Raw genomic sequence first — 16,149 nt, 5'->3', positions numbered from 1 at the left:
AGGCGGACCAGGGGCGGAGCAGCCCCCGAAACTCGGCTCTCCCCGCGGGCGGCCCTTAGCCTCCCCGCCTCAGCAGCAGAAGATGCCCCACGGCGCCGCCCGCCCAGCCCGTGAGCCTCGGCCGGCCGAGGAGCTCGCCGCCCATTGGCGGCGGCGGCGCTGCGTCCCCACCCCCTTCCGCGTCCCCACTCCCTCCGCTGCTGCCGCCGCCGCTTCCCGGCTCCGCCTCCTCCCCCTCCGGGAGCCGCCTCCGTCGCCGCCGCCGCCGCCACCGCCGCTGCCGGCCCGGGCCCAGCCAGCGCCCGCCGCGCCGGAGTCGAGTCGCAGGCGGAGCTGCTGCTCGCGGCCCCGCCATGAGCGGAAGCGCCGCCGCCGCGGTCGCCGCCGCCGCCGCCTCAGCAGCCGCGGCCGCCGCGCACTTCCAGCCTCAGTCGTCGTCTCCCAGGCCGGGCCCCGCCGAGCTCGGGGCCCCGCGCCGCCCGCGCCCCCTGCCGCCGCCGCCCCGGCCCGAGCCCGCCGCAGCCGGCCGCCTCAGCCCTCCGGGCCACGGGCCTCTCCGGGCGGGCGCCCAGGGTGGCGGCGCCTGCGGCAGAGCGCCGGGAGCAGGTACGGGGTCCAGGAGCGGACCAGGCGGGGAGGGGCGTGGGTTGGTCTCGGGTGTGTGTGTTGGGAGGGCGCCCAGAGGCGTGTGGTCCAGCCGCCCGGCCCCGCGGCGGGGGTGGAGCGTTGTCCGGGTCAGGTTAGTCCGGCCCCGAAGCCCGTGTGAGCCCTGCGTCTCCGGTGCGCGGAGCGGCTCACAAAGCCTTTTCCCCCCTGGTGGGTAACCCCTTCCCCTAGGGTGGGCAGGGCAGGACCTCTCTAGGTCTCCTCTGGGCGGCGGAGGAAACGGAGGTTTACAGGGGGAAGTGACTTGCCCAAGGTCACATAGCCGGCGAAAGTCGTAACCTGGCTGGGACCCAGGGTCACTCTGGGCCGGCGCGGGCCCGGAGCAGGGGGCGCTGGGAGGAGGAAGAGCCCCTAGCCCCGGAGAACCGAGAGAGATTGATCGCGGAGGAGGGGGCGCTAGGCCCCGGCCCCAGGCACGCCCACCCAGCGCTTTTGGGGCTGGCTTAGGAGAAAGGATCTCTTGCAGTCTGGGACGGAGGAGAGCGGCGGCTGATTTGGGGGATTGGTGGTGTCCTGGGGAGCCGCAGGGGGAGAGACTCCTGTGAGGTTGCCCTCTCGGGGAAGAGGGCTTTCTTGAGTGAGTGGGTCAGAGATTCGGAAAGTTCTTATTGGGGGGACCATTTGGTCTCTGCCAGGCCACCTTTCCCACCACTGCACGGACTAAACCAATCCAGCTGGAATTAATAGGAGGGAGGCCTGCCTGCTTTTGTGGAGACGCCTGTAAGGTGTCTTTTTCACGAAATGGTCCGAGTTTCGTTCCTGCCCCAAACAAGTGTATATATATATATGGCCCTAGTAAAGACGTTTCTGCCACAGAAAGCCAAATGAGGTTTTCCCAGGTGGTCTGGACCTGTCACACTTGGGGAACCCCCAGAGAAAGAACAGCTATCCCAGGCGTGAAGGGGTAGGAAGTGAGAGGATTGGGACAGGTCACCCACCTGCCTGGCATGGAAGAGGGCCATGTACTGCATGGGATTCCCGTTTTTCTTTCGGGTGGGTTTTTATTGTGGATGCATCTTGGAAAGAGATTTGGGGTTCTAGAGGCAACGGAGAGAGAATAGTGTTATAGTCAATGAAGAGGGTCCTGTGGAGCTAGAAAATAGAAGCTGTAGAATGGGGGAAAAGGAGGAAATTTAGTCACTGTGGGGGAAGGGAGATGAAAGGGTTGCTTGAAGGGAGGGGGACAGTGTCTAGTGTAGAGAAAAAGATTGGGCTGTTTCAAAGAGGGAGCCAAAGGTAATGAGCTTGAAAGGAGTCTGTTAGAGGTGGATGGTATCTTACAAGGTTGAGTAATAAGTATTGGTCTGCAATCACATCATTTTCTTTGAGTAAAGACAGTTGTAAGTACTTTTACATAATGTTTTGGGTACTCCCCATCCCCCCCATTCTCTCTCATGTTCTAAGGCTGCAGGCCCGTAGTATTGTCTTGGAAGTAAGCCTTGACAAAAGAGGGAAGGGAAAGACTAATTAGCAAATGCATTAATTAGGGCTCTTTGTCCAAGATGATTCCTTGTTTAAGTCAGCTGTTTTCTTGCTGCCCTCCCGCACCTCAGCTTTCCAGTTGTGGCTGTTGGCAAGGTTCTTTAGGAAGAACTGCCCTGATTCAGACAAGATGGGTTAAATTTTTCTAAAAAACTGAGAAAAACATATTTGACAGATATATATAAAAGTATGAAAATTTACTTGTCAAAGACTTAAAATTAGGGAAATGCAAATTGAAACATCAGTGACATGCCATTTCACACTCATCAGATTGGCAGAAATTAAATGCTGTGATAACCAAGTGTTAGTAAGGTTATGGGGAAATCACCTTTTATATACTGCTAGTGGGAATGTAAATAGATACAGTCACTCTGGAGAGTAGCATAGTGATGTCTAGCTGAAGGAGGGCAAGCAAATCTATTTACCTAAAATGTCCATTTCTGGGTATATACTTCAAGAAATCTTTGCACACTTGTCCAAGAAAATAAGTACAAAAGAAGTACAAGAATGTTTATTGCTGCTTAAATGTCCACCAATAGGGAAATACATAAATTGTTAGATAGTCCCACACAACTGAATATTAGAGCACTGTGAAAAATAAACTATAACCACATGCATTAAAGTGGTTGAATCTTACAAACATAACAGGGGCTGGGGGAGCAAGTAACAGAAGAATTATTAGAGAATGTTTCCACTTGCATAAAATCTGAAAACATGCAAAATAATATTGTCTGTGTCTGTGTACATATGTAGTAATAGTATAAGAACATTCATGGTAACAGCTAACACCAAATTCAGAGTAGTGGTTATCTCTCAGGAGAGTGGGTGAGGAATGGGATTGATCAGGGGTACACAGAGGGCTTTAGTTATATCTAGTATTCTGTTATTAAACCTGAATCAGATAATTGCAAATTAAGATTTGCTTATCTTGGATGTAGGGTACAGAGATATTTAAATATTTTTCAGATGTTTGAAATATTTCTCACATGCAAAACAATTTCTTGTTTACATAGCAGAGGGTTTTTGTCCCATAATAGTGAAACTCTAGCTACAGGATCCAGCCCAGCACAGCCTGTTAGGCATGCTGGCTGGTGATCCTTTTCTCACCCCATTCTGACCCGCAAAGCCTAGTTTTGTGATGGATGACTTTTATTTTGGAACAGCTGATAGGCACGTGGAGGATTTCCCAGTCTTTCTAAACTTTCTGGTGGACCTAGGTCAGCAGTTTGAGTTTTGTCAAAATATAAGTGCTCCAGGACATTCTGATCTATCAAATGTAGGGAGGGACCCAGAAATCTGATTCTGAACATGTTCCCTGGTAGATTCTCATGCCCACTAAAGTTTGAGAACCACTGCCTTAAGGTTTCTTCTGACTGTGGGCTGTACTTCTTCTCAGCTTTGCCCAGCCTAGTCCCCAGGCTGCCTTCTGTTGCCCCTCCTGCATGACTGGGACTAATTTGGACCCATGTGATATTTAGCTCTTTTGTAGGGCATAAAAGAATGATCGGGTTGGAAGCCATTGAATGTTAAACCCTTCATAATCCAGGTTGTCTGTTCCTCTTATTTTCATGCAGGTAGCTAAGGGGCCCACCACCCACCAAGGCTGTTTATCAGGTTTTATAAACTTTAACCACATGTATCACTGTGTATGGTTTTATAGTTAGGATAGGAGCAAAAAAGTGTCTGACTGAGAAGGAAAACTAGCAAATTGGAGAAAGTAAACCCCCAAAGGTAAATGTATGTGATCATGCCTTTCTCTGCAGATGATAGTGATTGTTTGCATGTTTTAGCTTAGCACATGCATTTGAAGTTCAGCCATTTGAACCTGTAGTCAAAGATTGGGGGCTTTAGGAACAACTGATTATTCCTCTAGATGGAAGAGTTTCCTTTCTCTCAAATTTGCTAGTTTTCCTTCTTTGCTAGACCGTTTTTCCTCTGGTCCTAATATGTTTATGAATGAACTTATATTAACATGTGTGAGGATTTCTGGTAATGAAATTTGTGAAATGCTGTTTGTTGTTGGTGACGTTCTTCTTTCTGGAGACCTACTTTGGAGGTGCAGTTTTGCCCCAGGTACACTTTTGCAAGGCTGCTGATTAGGGTTGTATAGCTTGTTCTCAGCACTGGGTGCTTGTTTTGTTTTGCAAGTGGGAGTAGAAACCCATTTTGTGCTCCGCTTACCAAGATGAGCACTTTGTGTGGAAACTGTGTCCCCTTAGTGGGGGCACCCTTTTCTAATCCTCACAAAGGTGCTCTGTGAACTAGCATGGCCCTGCGGCTTTGGAACTGTTGGTCCAGCTGTTACCCGTCCATACTCACCACAGGCTCTGCGAAGAGGGCTGGTCGCTGCTAGGCCTGAGACTCCAAAAGAGTTTTCTCTATGTGAACTTTTCATGGGAAAGGGCCTACCCCTGGCTTTTCATTACCATGCTCAGTTGAACCGAAGAGTTGAACCAAAGAGTTCAGCTCAAAATTGTAAAATTTGTTATGGGTCTGGAGAAATTGTACAGAATAAACAATTTGATAAATACCATTATTTATGGAAAGACAATGAGAAAGAAGTCATTGAAAAGACAAAAGCATCTGGTAAATGAAGGAGAGAAAGTAGCTATGTGCCACATTTGCTCATGCAGTCACATAGTGCTCACTTTGAGGGGGAAATACGATACTATTTTTCTCTTCCTATTTCCCCCTACACTAGTATTCCTGAATTTCTTAAGACCTGAGGCTTTTTAGCCAATTTTGAAAATATTTGCCCATTTGTATTTTCCATTAAGCGGTTGTTTACGCTTCCTGCTGTTTCATTTTTTCTTGGAGAGAGAGGAAGGGGGAGTGCTGAACCAAGGACAAGACTGGACTTCCTACTGCTTTTGCAAATAATGGCAGTGTGTTTTTCAGAACAGTTGTCATGGAAGAGTGCTGTTCTGCGGGCTCAAGGGAGAGGTACAATTTGAAGTGGTTTCTATTGTCTTTTTTATTATTATTTTTAAACATGATTGAGGGTGATGGATAGAGGGTTCCATTGTGCTTTTGTTGCTGTCTTGAAGAAATTTTTTTTAAAGAAAATGTATGTAAATAAAACTGAAAATGTTTAACAAAACTAGTCTTATGCCCACACAAGGAGAATAAACAGTTCTCACCTATAAGGCTCACCCAAAAGCAGTTTCAGGGTTTTTTTTTCTGTTCTTAGTTTAAATGGATATTAGTGCTATTCTAGGGACTGCTTGGGACAGTTAACCATGTTGGGCAGGTGGAGGAGAATGATGGGATTATACTAGAGTTTTATCAGTAGCCCCCTCCAGTCATGATATGGAAAGCTGTCGCTGTATTGTCTGCTTTTGTGATAAAATATGCGTAGAAATGAGGGAGAGATTGTAAGTTTTGATATAACCATTTGACCCTGTTGAAAGAAGGGAAGAGGTGGTAAAGAGGAAGAAATACATGCATGGAAGAGAGCTGCAAGCAATTAAGTAGTAGAACATTTTGTAGTGCTTCTGGGATGTACCTTGAGTTGACAGTCACCTGTCAGTATCTGTTCTGCTTCAGCACCTTTGATTTCAGTGTTTGCAGATGGTGCTCACTGATCTTTAGTTGAAGTCTGTTTTATTGTCACAGAGCTGGAAAGCGAGCAGTTTTGAAGACTACACTGAAGTAGTAGGGGAGGCAAAGTAAAACAAGTATTCATTGTATAATCACTTTTGCAACTAGAAGATGGGACTCTAATAATTTTTAAAAAGTATTTTCATTTGGCTTTTAGGCTATTTTATTTTTTTAAATTTTTAATAGATTTGTCTTCCTATGTAGATTTTTGCTGCCGCCTGAATACGTGTTTGAGTGAGCACCTACTGGGTGCTGGTAATACCAGTACTAGCCACTGATTCATTGGGGTGATAGCTTCACTGTCAGAGACTTCATTACCTGAAGTACTGAGAACAGCACAAAGGAGTATGTTTCAGCTACTGCTTTCTTTTCTCCCCCTTTTCATGCTTCCTTCTGCTCCCTGCCCTTTTGGGCTTGGTGGTGATCTCTCCATCTGTCAGAACAGGTCCTGTTCTTTACTCTCCTCATGGGAGGGGTGCAGAGGCTTTGTAGAACCTTTGGGCTGGACACCCACAAGTAAAACCCCTCGAACAATATTGAACCAGACCTGAAGGCCTCCAGAGTGGTCCCAGCTCTTCTTCTTTCGTTGCTGCCTATGTTGCCACCACCCACACTTTGCTGTGGAGCCTGGAAGGCGCCCCCCTCACCCCCAGTCATACAAAGAGGCTTTGTGCTCTGAGGATGTTTTAAAGGCGGGATCACTGTAATTATAATTTCCTAAGCACAACCAAGTAATGGGGGCAGACAGGGTAAAGATGGTATCCAAGTACTTGTTGGTAGGGAGAAGTCAGGCGGGGATTAAAAGCATCTGGAGACAGTACCAAAATGGATAATGGAGCGTTGTTGGTAATGCTGACAGGAATGTGTTTAAGTGAATACATTTCAAGGTTTTAAATTCTAATACTTGCAAGATACTTGAAGCTTTAAAAAGCACAAGACAGCGGGAACTTTTTTTTTTCTAGTCTAAAACTGTAAGTGAAAAGTACTTTACAGTGGGACTTCCATGGTGGCGCAGTGGTTAAGAATCCGCCTGCCAATGCAGGGGACACAGGTTGGAGCCCTGGTCCAGGAAGATCCCACATGCCGCAGAGCAGCTAAACCCGTGCGCCACAACTACTGAGCCTGTGCTCTAGAGCCCGCGAGCCACACTACTGAGCCCACGTGCCACAACTACTGAAGCCCGCTTGCCTAGAGCCCCTGCTCCGCAACAAGAGAAGCCACCGCAATGAGAAGCACGCGCACTGCAACGAAGAGGGGCCCCCACTCGCCGCAGCTGGAGAAAGCCTGCGTGCAGCAACGAAGACCCAAGACAGCCAAAAATAAATAAATAAATAAAAAATAAATAAACTTATATTAAAAAAAAAAAGTACTTTACAAGAAGGTATGTAGAAATCCAGGCCTACTTTGTTTTATGCTTGTGTTGCCAGAATGATTGATTGCCCAAGAAAGCCAAATCTATAACTTGCTTACTATCCATGGGGTGCTCTTACTAATCTTTTTTTTTTTTTTTTTTTTTAAGTTTCTAAAAGTTAGCACTGACTGACATCTTGGGAAGCTGATTTCCCCCTACCACCACCAGAAAAAAATCAGTGAATCTGGGGATATGTGTTTAGTAACCTCTTACATCAACCATCCTGTCATGATGTGCTTCTGAGATCTGTTGGCAATCAATCTTCTAGTGAACAATTTTTTTTACTATGTTAACTATTAGTGTATTACTTTTACTAGTGTCTCAAATGTCTTCCTTCCTTCCTGCCTCCCTTCTTTCCTTCCGCCCTCCCTTCCTCCCTCCCTCTCTCCCTTCTTTCATTCCTTCCTTCTGCTCCCTCCCTCCCTTCCTTCTTTCTCTCCTTCCTTCCTTTCTCTCTTTCCTTCCTTCCTTCCTTTCTTTCTCTCTCTCCCTTTTTTATTGACAAATAAAATTTTATGTATTTAAAGTGTGCAATGTGATGGTTTGATGTTTGTGTACATGGCGAAATGATTACTATGGTCAGGTTAATTAATACATTCATCACCTCACATAACTACCTTTTTTCTTGGTGAGAATGCTTAAGATCTATTTTCTTAGCAAATTTCAAGTATACAGTACTATTAACTATAGTCACCATGCTGTACATTAGAGCCTCAGAACTTATAACTGAAGGCTTGTGCCTTTTGACCAGCATCTCATTTCCTCCACTCCCCAGGCCCTGGTAACCACCATTCTACTCTCTGTTTCCATGAGTTTGACTTTTATATTAAAAAAACAAATTATTATTATTATTATTATTTTTAGCTTCTACATATAAGTGACATCTTAAAGTGTTTGTCTTTCTCTCTTTGGCTTATTTCACTTTACATTATGTCCTCCAGTTTCATCCATGTTGTTGCAAATGGCAGGATTTCCTTCTTTCTTCATGGCTGAATAATATTCCATTGTATGTATATACCACAACTTCTTCATTCACTCATTCATCAGACACTTATGTTCTTTCTCTATCTTAGCTATTGTGAATAATGCTTCAGTGAACATGGGAGTGCAGATATCTTGAGGAAATCTGCCTTAAATTTATCGTCACATAAGAATACTGGGTAGTCCATTACAAAGATATTGCCCAAAGAATCCTTAAAAAGACTGTATAAATCTGACAGCTAAATTTTATGAGATTTAAAAATATACAAGGTTCCATTTTATCTGCTTTTAATGAAAAGTAAGGGTGATTACCCCTGTTTTAGGCAAGTATACTGCTCAGCAGTGACTTAACATTTTACGAGCTGTTATTTGGCTATTTCATTTGCTTCATTTATAATGCATATTTCTTACAATACATATACATATAACCTCTGACTGTTTACTTCACTGCTCTGGTGGCCAGTAAAAGTAACAATAAAACATTTATTGAATGCCTACTATGTACCAGACACAGTGAGGATTTCAGATTTGATTCACATACACAACAGTTTAGCAATAGACTCTGACAGTGTGTTAGTTGACCAAACAAATTTTTGGGTTTGAGAACATCAAAATTGCATAAATAGTAGTGATATGATATAATCATGATAATTAACATTGCCAAAGCACAGATCTAATCAGGTCACAAATTTAAGTGGCTGCCTTGTAAGTAAAATATTTTTTGGTTTGGCATTCAAGGCCAGCATAATTGGGTCTTCATTATTCCAATCTCTACTATTCTTCATGAATATTCTGCAGGGAAGTGTAATGCCCTGTTTCCATGTGTGTGTATCACTTTTTCACCTCTGTTCGTTTGATTGTTGCTTCAGCTTTAATTTTTCCTATCTTCTCCAAATCCTGCTTATTTTTTAATATCTAGATAACAGTGGTCACTTACTGTGTGCTTATTATGTGCAAGGCTTTGTTCTAAGTGGCTTACCTGGATTAATTCATTTAATTTTCACTACAGTCCTCTAAGGTTGATGTTTTATCATCTTTATTGTGCAGATGAAGAAACTGGAGCACAGAGAGGTTAAATAACTTGCTAAAGATGACGCAGCTATTAAGAGTGTTATCTAGGATATGAACCCAAGCCGTCTTATTCCAGAGTCTTTATTTTTAGCCATCATGCTTTACGTCTCACTTTATAGATAGCCTAAGCAAACATAGTTAAGTTTTGGTAATGAGATTGAACATAAGCAAAGGTGACCACTGTCTTAGCCACTAGAGAGAATTTGCAGTCTTCAGTTTTACCTTTGTTCCTCCTGAGAAATACACTCCTTTTAAGTTCTGAATTTTTGTGTTAGGATTATTTAATTAATTTTCTTTTTAGTCATTCATTACTTTTTCACATAATAAGGAGTAGGAGTACCTGCATTGGAGTGGGTTCACCTCAGATCAGGCATAGTTATATTGCTTCTTAGAAAATCTCCCATGTTCTGTGATTCTGAACATTGATCTTAACTCAGTGCTTGTTTGGTCACTTAAGCAGATACAAAACTTCTCATAGAAAAATTAGGCCCTATTCAGAATCCCACCTTTTTGTGGATATGAGTACCTCCCTCTCTGAAATTAGTACAAGAATGGATGTTAGACTTCTTTTTAGCCTTCTTAATTTCCATAATAAACTTTGTCACAAGCTAAAGTATAAACATATCCCTTTATTCAGTGGTATAGAATATGAATATTTCAGGCATCAGTTGGAGAGCCTGGTGCTGTGTTGATGCTGTCTGACATAGTAAATTATTTGAGGAAGATAATGTAGCGTAGTGGTTCCCAAATGAACTACTTCAAACTTGGTTGGAATGCTTGTTGAAAATTCTGTCTTTAGGTGGCCCAAAGTTGGAATCTGAGATTAAATTTTCTCAAGCAGTTATAGTGTTTCTAATATTATTTCGTTTATGTTGTGGGCTTAATAGGCGTTGGTGGGCCATCCATTTAGAAAATGTTCTATGGGAAAATGGGATTCTAAGGTCAAAACGAGGTACAGTAGTTTTAGACTTTTGGAACATGTCCTGTTTTTGAGTTGAGCACTGCCAACTCAGTCTTTTTCTTTGTTTATGGATAGTTGGAAAAGAAAAATGAATTCTCCACCTTTCAAATTACTAAGCAATATGAGAATTAATTCATAGGAGGAAGATAGTCTTCTATTCAGGCAGGATAAAAGCTGATTAAATCCAGATAATTGAGGAATTTCCACCCATTTACTGGTTTGTGTTTCTTTAAGAACCTTAGCATCAGAACATCTCCAGAGTTACAGTATGTTTGGGGCTCTAATGGAAGACATAGTTGACTGTCTTTGCTGTATATGAAGAATATGAGTCATGAATTCTTTTGATCTAATTATCCGATATTTCTATTAAAAACTGTGCATATATTGAAAACAAATTACTATTCCATGATATTTTTGAGCTTTAACTTTAAATAAAAGCCACCATTGTGTGCTTAACAACAACAACCAACAACAACAGTTAAACCCAAAACCCTACAAAGGCAACAAGTCAAAAGATTTGCCTTAACGTGAATCTGTGTTTAATTCATGAAGTTATTAATGTCCATGAGATAAAACTAAAGTCAGAATTTGACTGTAGAATGTTTAGGTAATTCTGTACATATTTTGAGTCTCGCTTTTGGTAGAAGAAAATCTTTAAAAAATGAACTCTGTCTCAATTGCCATAAATGATTTTAAGAAACAATTGTGTGGGGTGGGGATAGAAATCAAACTAGTTTTACCATACCAAAATCTTTTTATAGCACTTTTGAGATGTAATGTTCCTTTCTTTTATTTTTCATTTTTTTCATTTTTTTTATTTTTTAACATCTTTATTAGAAACATGTTTCCTTTTGAAATAGAATTGTTTGATAGAATAGTTATATTATTTTTCCTGATGCTATGTAATTAAAAACCCAAGGCCCAAATTTATTTTGTCTTGATTAAAACTTTTTTTGTATGGAAGAAAAGTTATCAGATGGAAAAGGAGCTTTAGAAATTTTGATTCTGAGATTGCTCTAAGAAGGGAGAGGCAAGTCAAATTGGGTTTGGGCCCCACAGAATTGACTGTGCTACTTCCTGTGTCAGGAAAGCTCAGAGAGAGGGGGCTGTGCTGCCTTGGGGCGGGGCATAAGCCTGGTAGGAACTAGAAGTGAAACTGGAAGTGCCTTAAAAAAGCAGATCGTTGTGTTAGCCGGAATCAGGCTGCCTAAGCAATGAGACAGTATGATTCTCAAGCACAGATGTATATGTCATTACTTTGGCAGATTTCCTGAGAAAGTCAACATGTTTGCCTGTGACTCAGGACAGACCTGAAGACTCCGTGGAGAAAAATGAGACAAGAGCAAAAGAAGAGGGGCTTTAGGGTGCAGGTTTTGAAAGAAAATGTCAGCCTTTCAGGGAGGCAGCAGGAAGTTAAAGGTGGAATTCTGGGGACATTTCCCCCTCCCCACAAGCTCTGTAGAGGTGGAGGCTGCAGCATGGAAGTGGAGGGTAGATACACTTGTAAATGTTGATAAAAGTATCCTTGTTAGAGCAGAAAAGGTGTATGCCTGTGCTTTGTTTTAAAATAATGGATTCCCATTACAGTATTAGTGATACAAACAGAGGTTAGCTAGTCTTACGTAATTTTATTATGCCTGGGGTTAACATTGAAATTAACTTATTTTAAAAAGAAAAATGAGAACTTATGATATAATATTGACACCTAAGAGCGGTACATTTCCAGGGTGGTTTAAAAGTAGTTATGTGCTATCTGTCACGCACAAAAGACGACGCTGCTAACATGCTCTGCCTAACTAGGGCATGCAGTGCTGATTTTTTCCCACAGGAGTGATAGGTTTAAATTCAAAGAGGTTAAAAACCACTGCTCTTTTTGCTGGCCTCCCCCATTCCCATTCCCAGAAACCACTCATAATACCCTGTGTGCGGATAGGTGCGGGTAATATGGATTGGGGTTAGGTTTATGGCTCAGAGGTAGACCGGCTTCTTAACACTTCAGTTTACTTACGCATCACCCCGGGATCTAGTTAAAAAGCAGATTCCTAGCAAGGGCACAGGTGATGGAGTAGTGGCACTCAAACTTTAGCCTGCATAATAGTCATGTGGAGGGCTGGTTAAAAGGAAGGTTACTGGGCCCCACTTCCTGAACTTTTGATTCACTGTACTAGGGTGGGGCCTTTTAAACAAATTCCTAGGTGATGCTAATGCAGTGGTTGGGGGAGTGTGGGGATATTTTGAGAACCACTGAGGTAGGGTGTAAACAACCCTGAGGAGATTCAAACTGTTCCTCTTGGTTTCTTGAGCATTATTTTATAGCTGAACTGAAAATGGTGAGAAAAAAAGGTTGCAGAAAGTAATAGGGTAGTTAATACTGTTCATGTTGAGCAAACAACACTTCCTAAAGCAATTCTGTGTGTTTTATTGTGGTGAGTATGTGTGTCTGTCTAGAAAAAAGTCAGTGACAAACCCCATCAAAATGATGATAATGGGGCTTCCCTGGTGGTGCTGTGGTTGAGAGTCTGCCTGCCAATGCAGGGGACACGGGTTCGAGCCCTGGTCTGGGAAGATCCCACATGCCACGGAGCAACTAGGCCCGTGAGCCACAATTACTGAGCCTGCGCGTCTGGAGCCTGTGCTCCGCAACAGGAGAGGCCGCGATAGTGAGAAGCCCGAGAAGCCCGCGCACCGCGATGAGGAGTGGCCCCCACTTGCTGTAGCTAGAGAAAGCCCTCGCACAGAAACGAAGACCCAACACAGCCATAAATAAATAAATAAATAAATAATTAAAAAAAAAAAAAGGTTTGGCAACTTGTCTAAGGTCAAAGAGCTAGGAAGGGCTAAGGGATTGTCTGACTCTAGGGCCCAATTTGTGACTGCTATGTTGGAAAAAAAAAAAATGATGATAATAAAGATGATTACTTCTGGAGAAGGATCCAGGATTATGGAGGATGGAATTTTAGCTTTCTATGTAAGTTTTCCACTTTTAATGAAGATACTGTACTTCTATTTATGTAATTAATTTTATAAAAAGGTAAAAGAAATCTGGGCCCGGTACCTTCTATTTACTTCTCCACGCCTGTCCTTCACCCATTTCCACCTGGTTCTCTGCCCCAGGGAAAGAGTTCCCAGGTCTTTTGGTTTCTGGTTGGGTTCAGCCTTAAGAGGAGATTGAAGGGAAGGAGAAGAATGAGGTCAGAATATTTATTCTCTCTCTTCTCAGGGTAGCCGGCCTTATATTACCTAGGTTCTGGTACTCTCTGTGTCCTGTCTTTTTGGGAGCCAGAGTGATAATTGTTATGCTATAGCTAGTCCTGTTCATCCCCTATGGTTTCTGTAGGCCTCACCTCCCAACTTTGTAATTATTCCTTTTATAAATAAACCCCCTTCAGATTATTCTAATTTGAGTTTGCCATCTCTTCACTGTTGGGGTAATGACTGGTGGACTCTCCATTCTTATTCCTCTCCTTACTATAATCCCAGAGGTAGTGACAGTGCTATTTAGATATGTGTATCTTTCCAGACATTTTCTATACATAACGTGGCTGTCAAATAAACAAATAAAACACAAGGGATTATATTGTACTTCCTATTCTTTACATTTTTTTTTTTTTTTACATCATACTATATTGCGACCATCTTTCTACATGAGTGTAATCTACCTCATTTTTAATAGCTGTAATATTCCATTGTCTTTAATAATGGACATACCACAATTTAACCAGTTCCTTATATATTTAACATGACATTTTCAATCATATACTGAATTTTCATTAATACTTAGATCTGTTTCTCACTCTGTTCTATTGATCTGTCAGTATTCTGGCACCAATATTATATGTTTTACTTATTGTAGTTTTATATGGATAAATGCTTTGTAGGGCAACTCCTTGTAGTTATTATTATTTTGAAAAGACTTTTGCCTTTCCTTACATGCTTTTCCCCACCGTCCAGATATATTTTTTAAAAGTTTTTGTGAGGATTACTGCGAAAATCCCATTGATACACAGATTGGAAAAGCATTAAATTTATGAAGTTGGAAATAGTTAATATCATCACACTATTAACATCTATCAATCTATTAACATGATTTCTTTCCCCTTACTTTTCTTATAGTATGTGCCTTAGTAGAGCTTAGTAGTGCCATAGTATGTGCCTTAGTAGGGCTTTGTAGTTTAATTCACATAATGTCAATTCCATAGTATTTTATGTTCTTCTTGCTTTTTAAAAAAATTTTATTTATTTAGGCTGTGTTGGGTCTTTGTTGCTGCACGCGGGCTTTCTCTAGTTGCGGCGAGTGGGGGCTACTCTTTGTTGCGGTGCGCGGGCTTCTCACTGCGGTGGCTTCTCTTGTTGCAGAGCATGGGCTCTAGGTGTGCACGCTGCAGTAGTTGTGGCACTTGGACTCAGTCGTCGTGGCTCGTGGGCTCTAGAGCGCAGGCTCAGTAGTTGTGGCGCACGGGCTTAGTTGCTCCGCGGCATGTGGGATCTTCCCGGACCAGGGCTCAAACCCGTGTCCCTGCATTGGCAGGTGGATTCTTAACCACCTTGCCACTAGGGAAGCCCCTCTTCTTGCTTTTGACAGTAGGATGTTTTTCATCATATTTTTGAGCTTTGCTGATGTTAGGAAAAGCTGATTTTTGTATATTTATTTAAAAACCTGCCAATTTCCTGAGCTCTTTCAGTCATTTTAGTAATTTTTCATAGATTTTTCTTGGGTATACCAGTTGGACAACTCTATTATTGGACAATGCTGCTAATTTAGACTCCTTTTCAATACTTTTCTCTATTATTTTTCTTTCTTATTTCATTGGCTACACTGTAACATCCAGAAAATGTCATATTCAGTATTTGACTGTAGCGTAATGAGGCTGCCTCAGTTGTGTTTCACTGTTCGTTGTGGGGTTGACTGTGGGTCTGAAAGCTAACAAGTTAAAGAAGTAGTATTTTTATTTATTAAGTGCTTTTCTTAGAAAGAATAAGTTTGTCAAATGCCTTCCAACTCAGTTATCTACCCTTGGATGTTATGTCTCTTTTTACTTATTTATGTGCTGAATTACTTTAATCAATTTTTAGTATGGGATTATCCCTAAATTTTTGTAATGGAGCTCATAGTACTGGATTGATTTGTTAGTATTTAGGGCTTTGGTATATAATCACAAGAGAGAAGGCCTGTAAGTTTCCTTCCTTGTACCATTCTTGATATAAGGATTTTGGTAGCATGGAAAAATAGCCTTTTGGGAGGAAGGACAGTAACCATTTCTATTTTGTTTTTTAGCTTATTCCATTCAGTTTTCGGTTTTTGGTGTGTGTGTTGGTGGGGGGGGGAAGTAGTCGATTTTGGCAAATTTTTTTTTTTAATTAATTAATTAATTTATTTTTATGGCTGTGTTGGGTCTTCGTTTCTGTGCGAGGGCTTTCTCTAGTTGCGGCAAGCGGGGGCCACTCCTCATCGCGGTGCGCGGGCCTCTCACCATCGCGGCCTCCCCCGTTGCGGAGCACAGGCTCCAGACGCGCAGGCTCAGCAATTGTGGCTCACGGGCCCAGCCGCTCCGCGTCATGTGGGATCCTCCCAGACCAGGGCTCAAACCCGTGTCCCCTGCATTGGCAGGCAGACTCTCAACCACTGTGCCACCAGGGAAGCCCCCAATTTTTTTTTTTTTTTAAGAAAATTAAATTCTTTTACAGATTTAAAAAAAAGTATGAGTGAGTTCATTATGGTCTTTTAAAAATTTTCTCTGTAAATGATTTTATGAACTTTCTTCATAAGCTGTATTTTGTTCTATTTTGATTAGATTAAAATCTCCCGGCCTATTTCCTCATCTGTAAAATAGATATAATGAAAATGAGCTAATATATGTGCCAACTACATAGTAAGCAATCAAATGATTGTTGCTGTTATTTTTTTAAAAAATGATTATCTTTTATTCTTGGATCTATTATTTCTGTTTTTGTATACTGATTGAGGAATTTCTGTTCT

General features: G+C 42.2%; 1 protein-coding gene and 1 long non-coding RNA gene across 6 annotated transcripts in view; both read left to right on the top strand.

Annotated features, from left to right (window-relative positions):
• Positions 1–255: 255 nt before the first annotated feature.
• The window catches only part of RNF38 (ring finger protein 38), a 114,044-nt gene continuing 98,150 nt past the window's right edge, over positions 256–16,149 (top strand). For 2 of the 5 annotated variants that reach the window (XM_082402341.1, XM_082402338.1), the window contains exon 1: positions 256–606. In XM_082402341.1, the coding sequence (XP_082258467.1) occupies positions 354–606 (253 nt within the window). In that variant the 5' untranslated portion in view covers positions 256–353. The remainder of the gene's footprint in view (positions 607–16,149) is intronic. The other 3 variants (XM_082402343.1, XM_082402342.1, XM_082402348.1) reach the window with 2 other exon arrangements.
• Positions 631–7,688, top strand: LOC309633491. The gene is made up of 2 exons (XR_014247566.1): positions 631–7,129; positions 7,268–7,688. It is a non-coding gene; the product is annotated as an uncharacterized lncRNA (long non-coding RNA).

This window comes from Balaenoptera borealis (assembly GCF_965194805.1).
Source record: "Balaenoptera borealis genome assembly, chromosome: 8".
Taxonomy (NCBI): domain Eukaryota; kingdom Metazoa; phylum Chordata; class Mammalia; order Artiodactyla; family Balaenopteridae; genus Balaenoptera; species Balaenoptera borealis.
The sequence above is the reverse complement of the archived record's forward strand: the minus strand, read 5'-3'. Positions and strand labels throughout refer to the sequence as shown.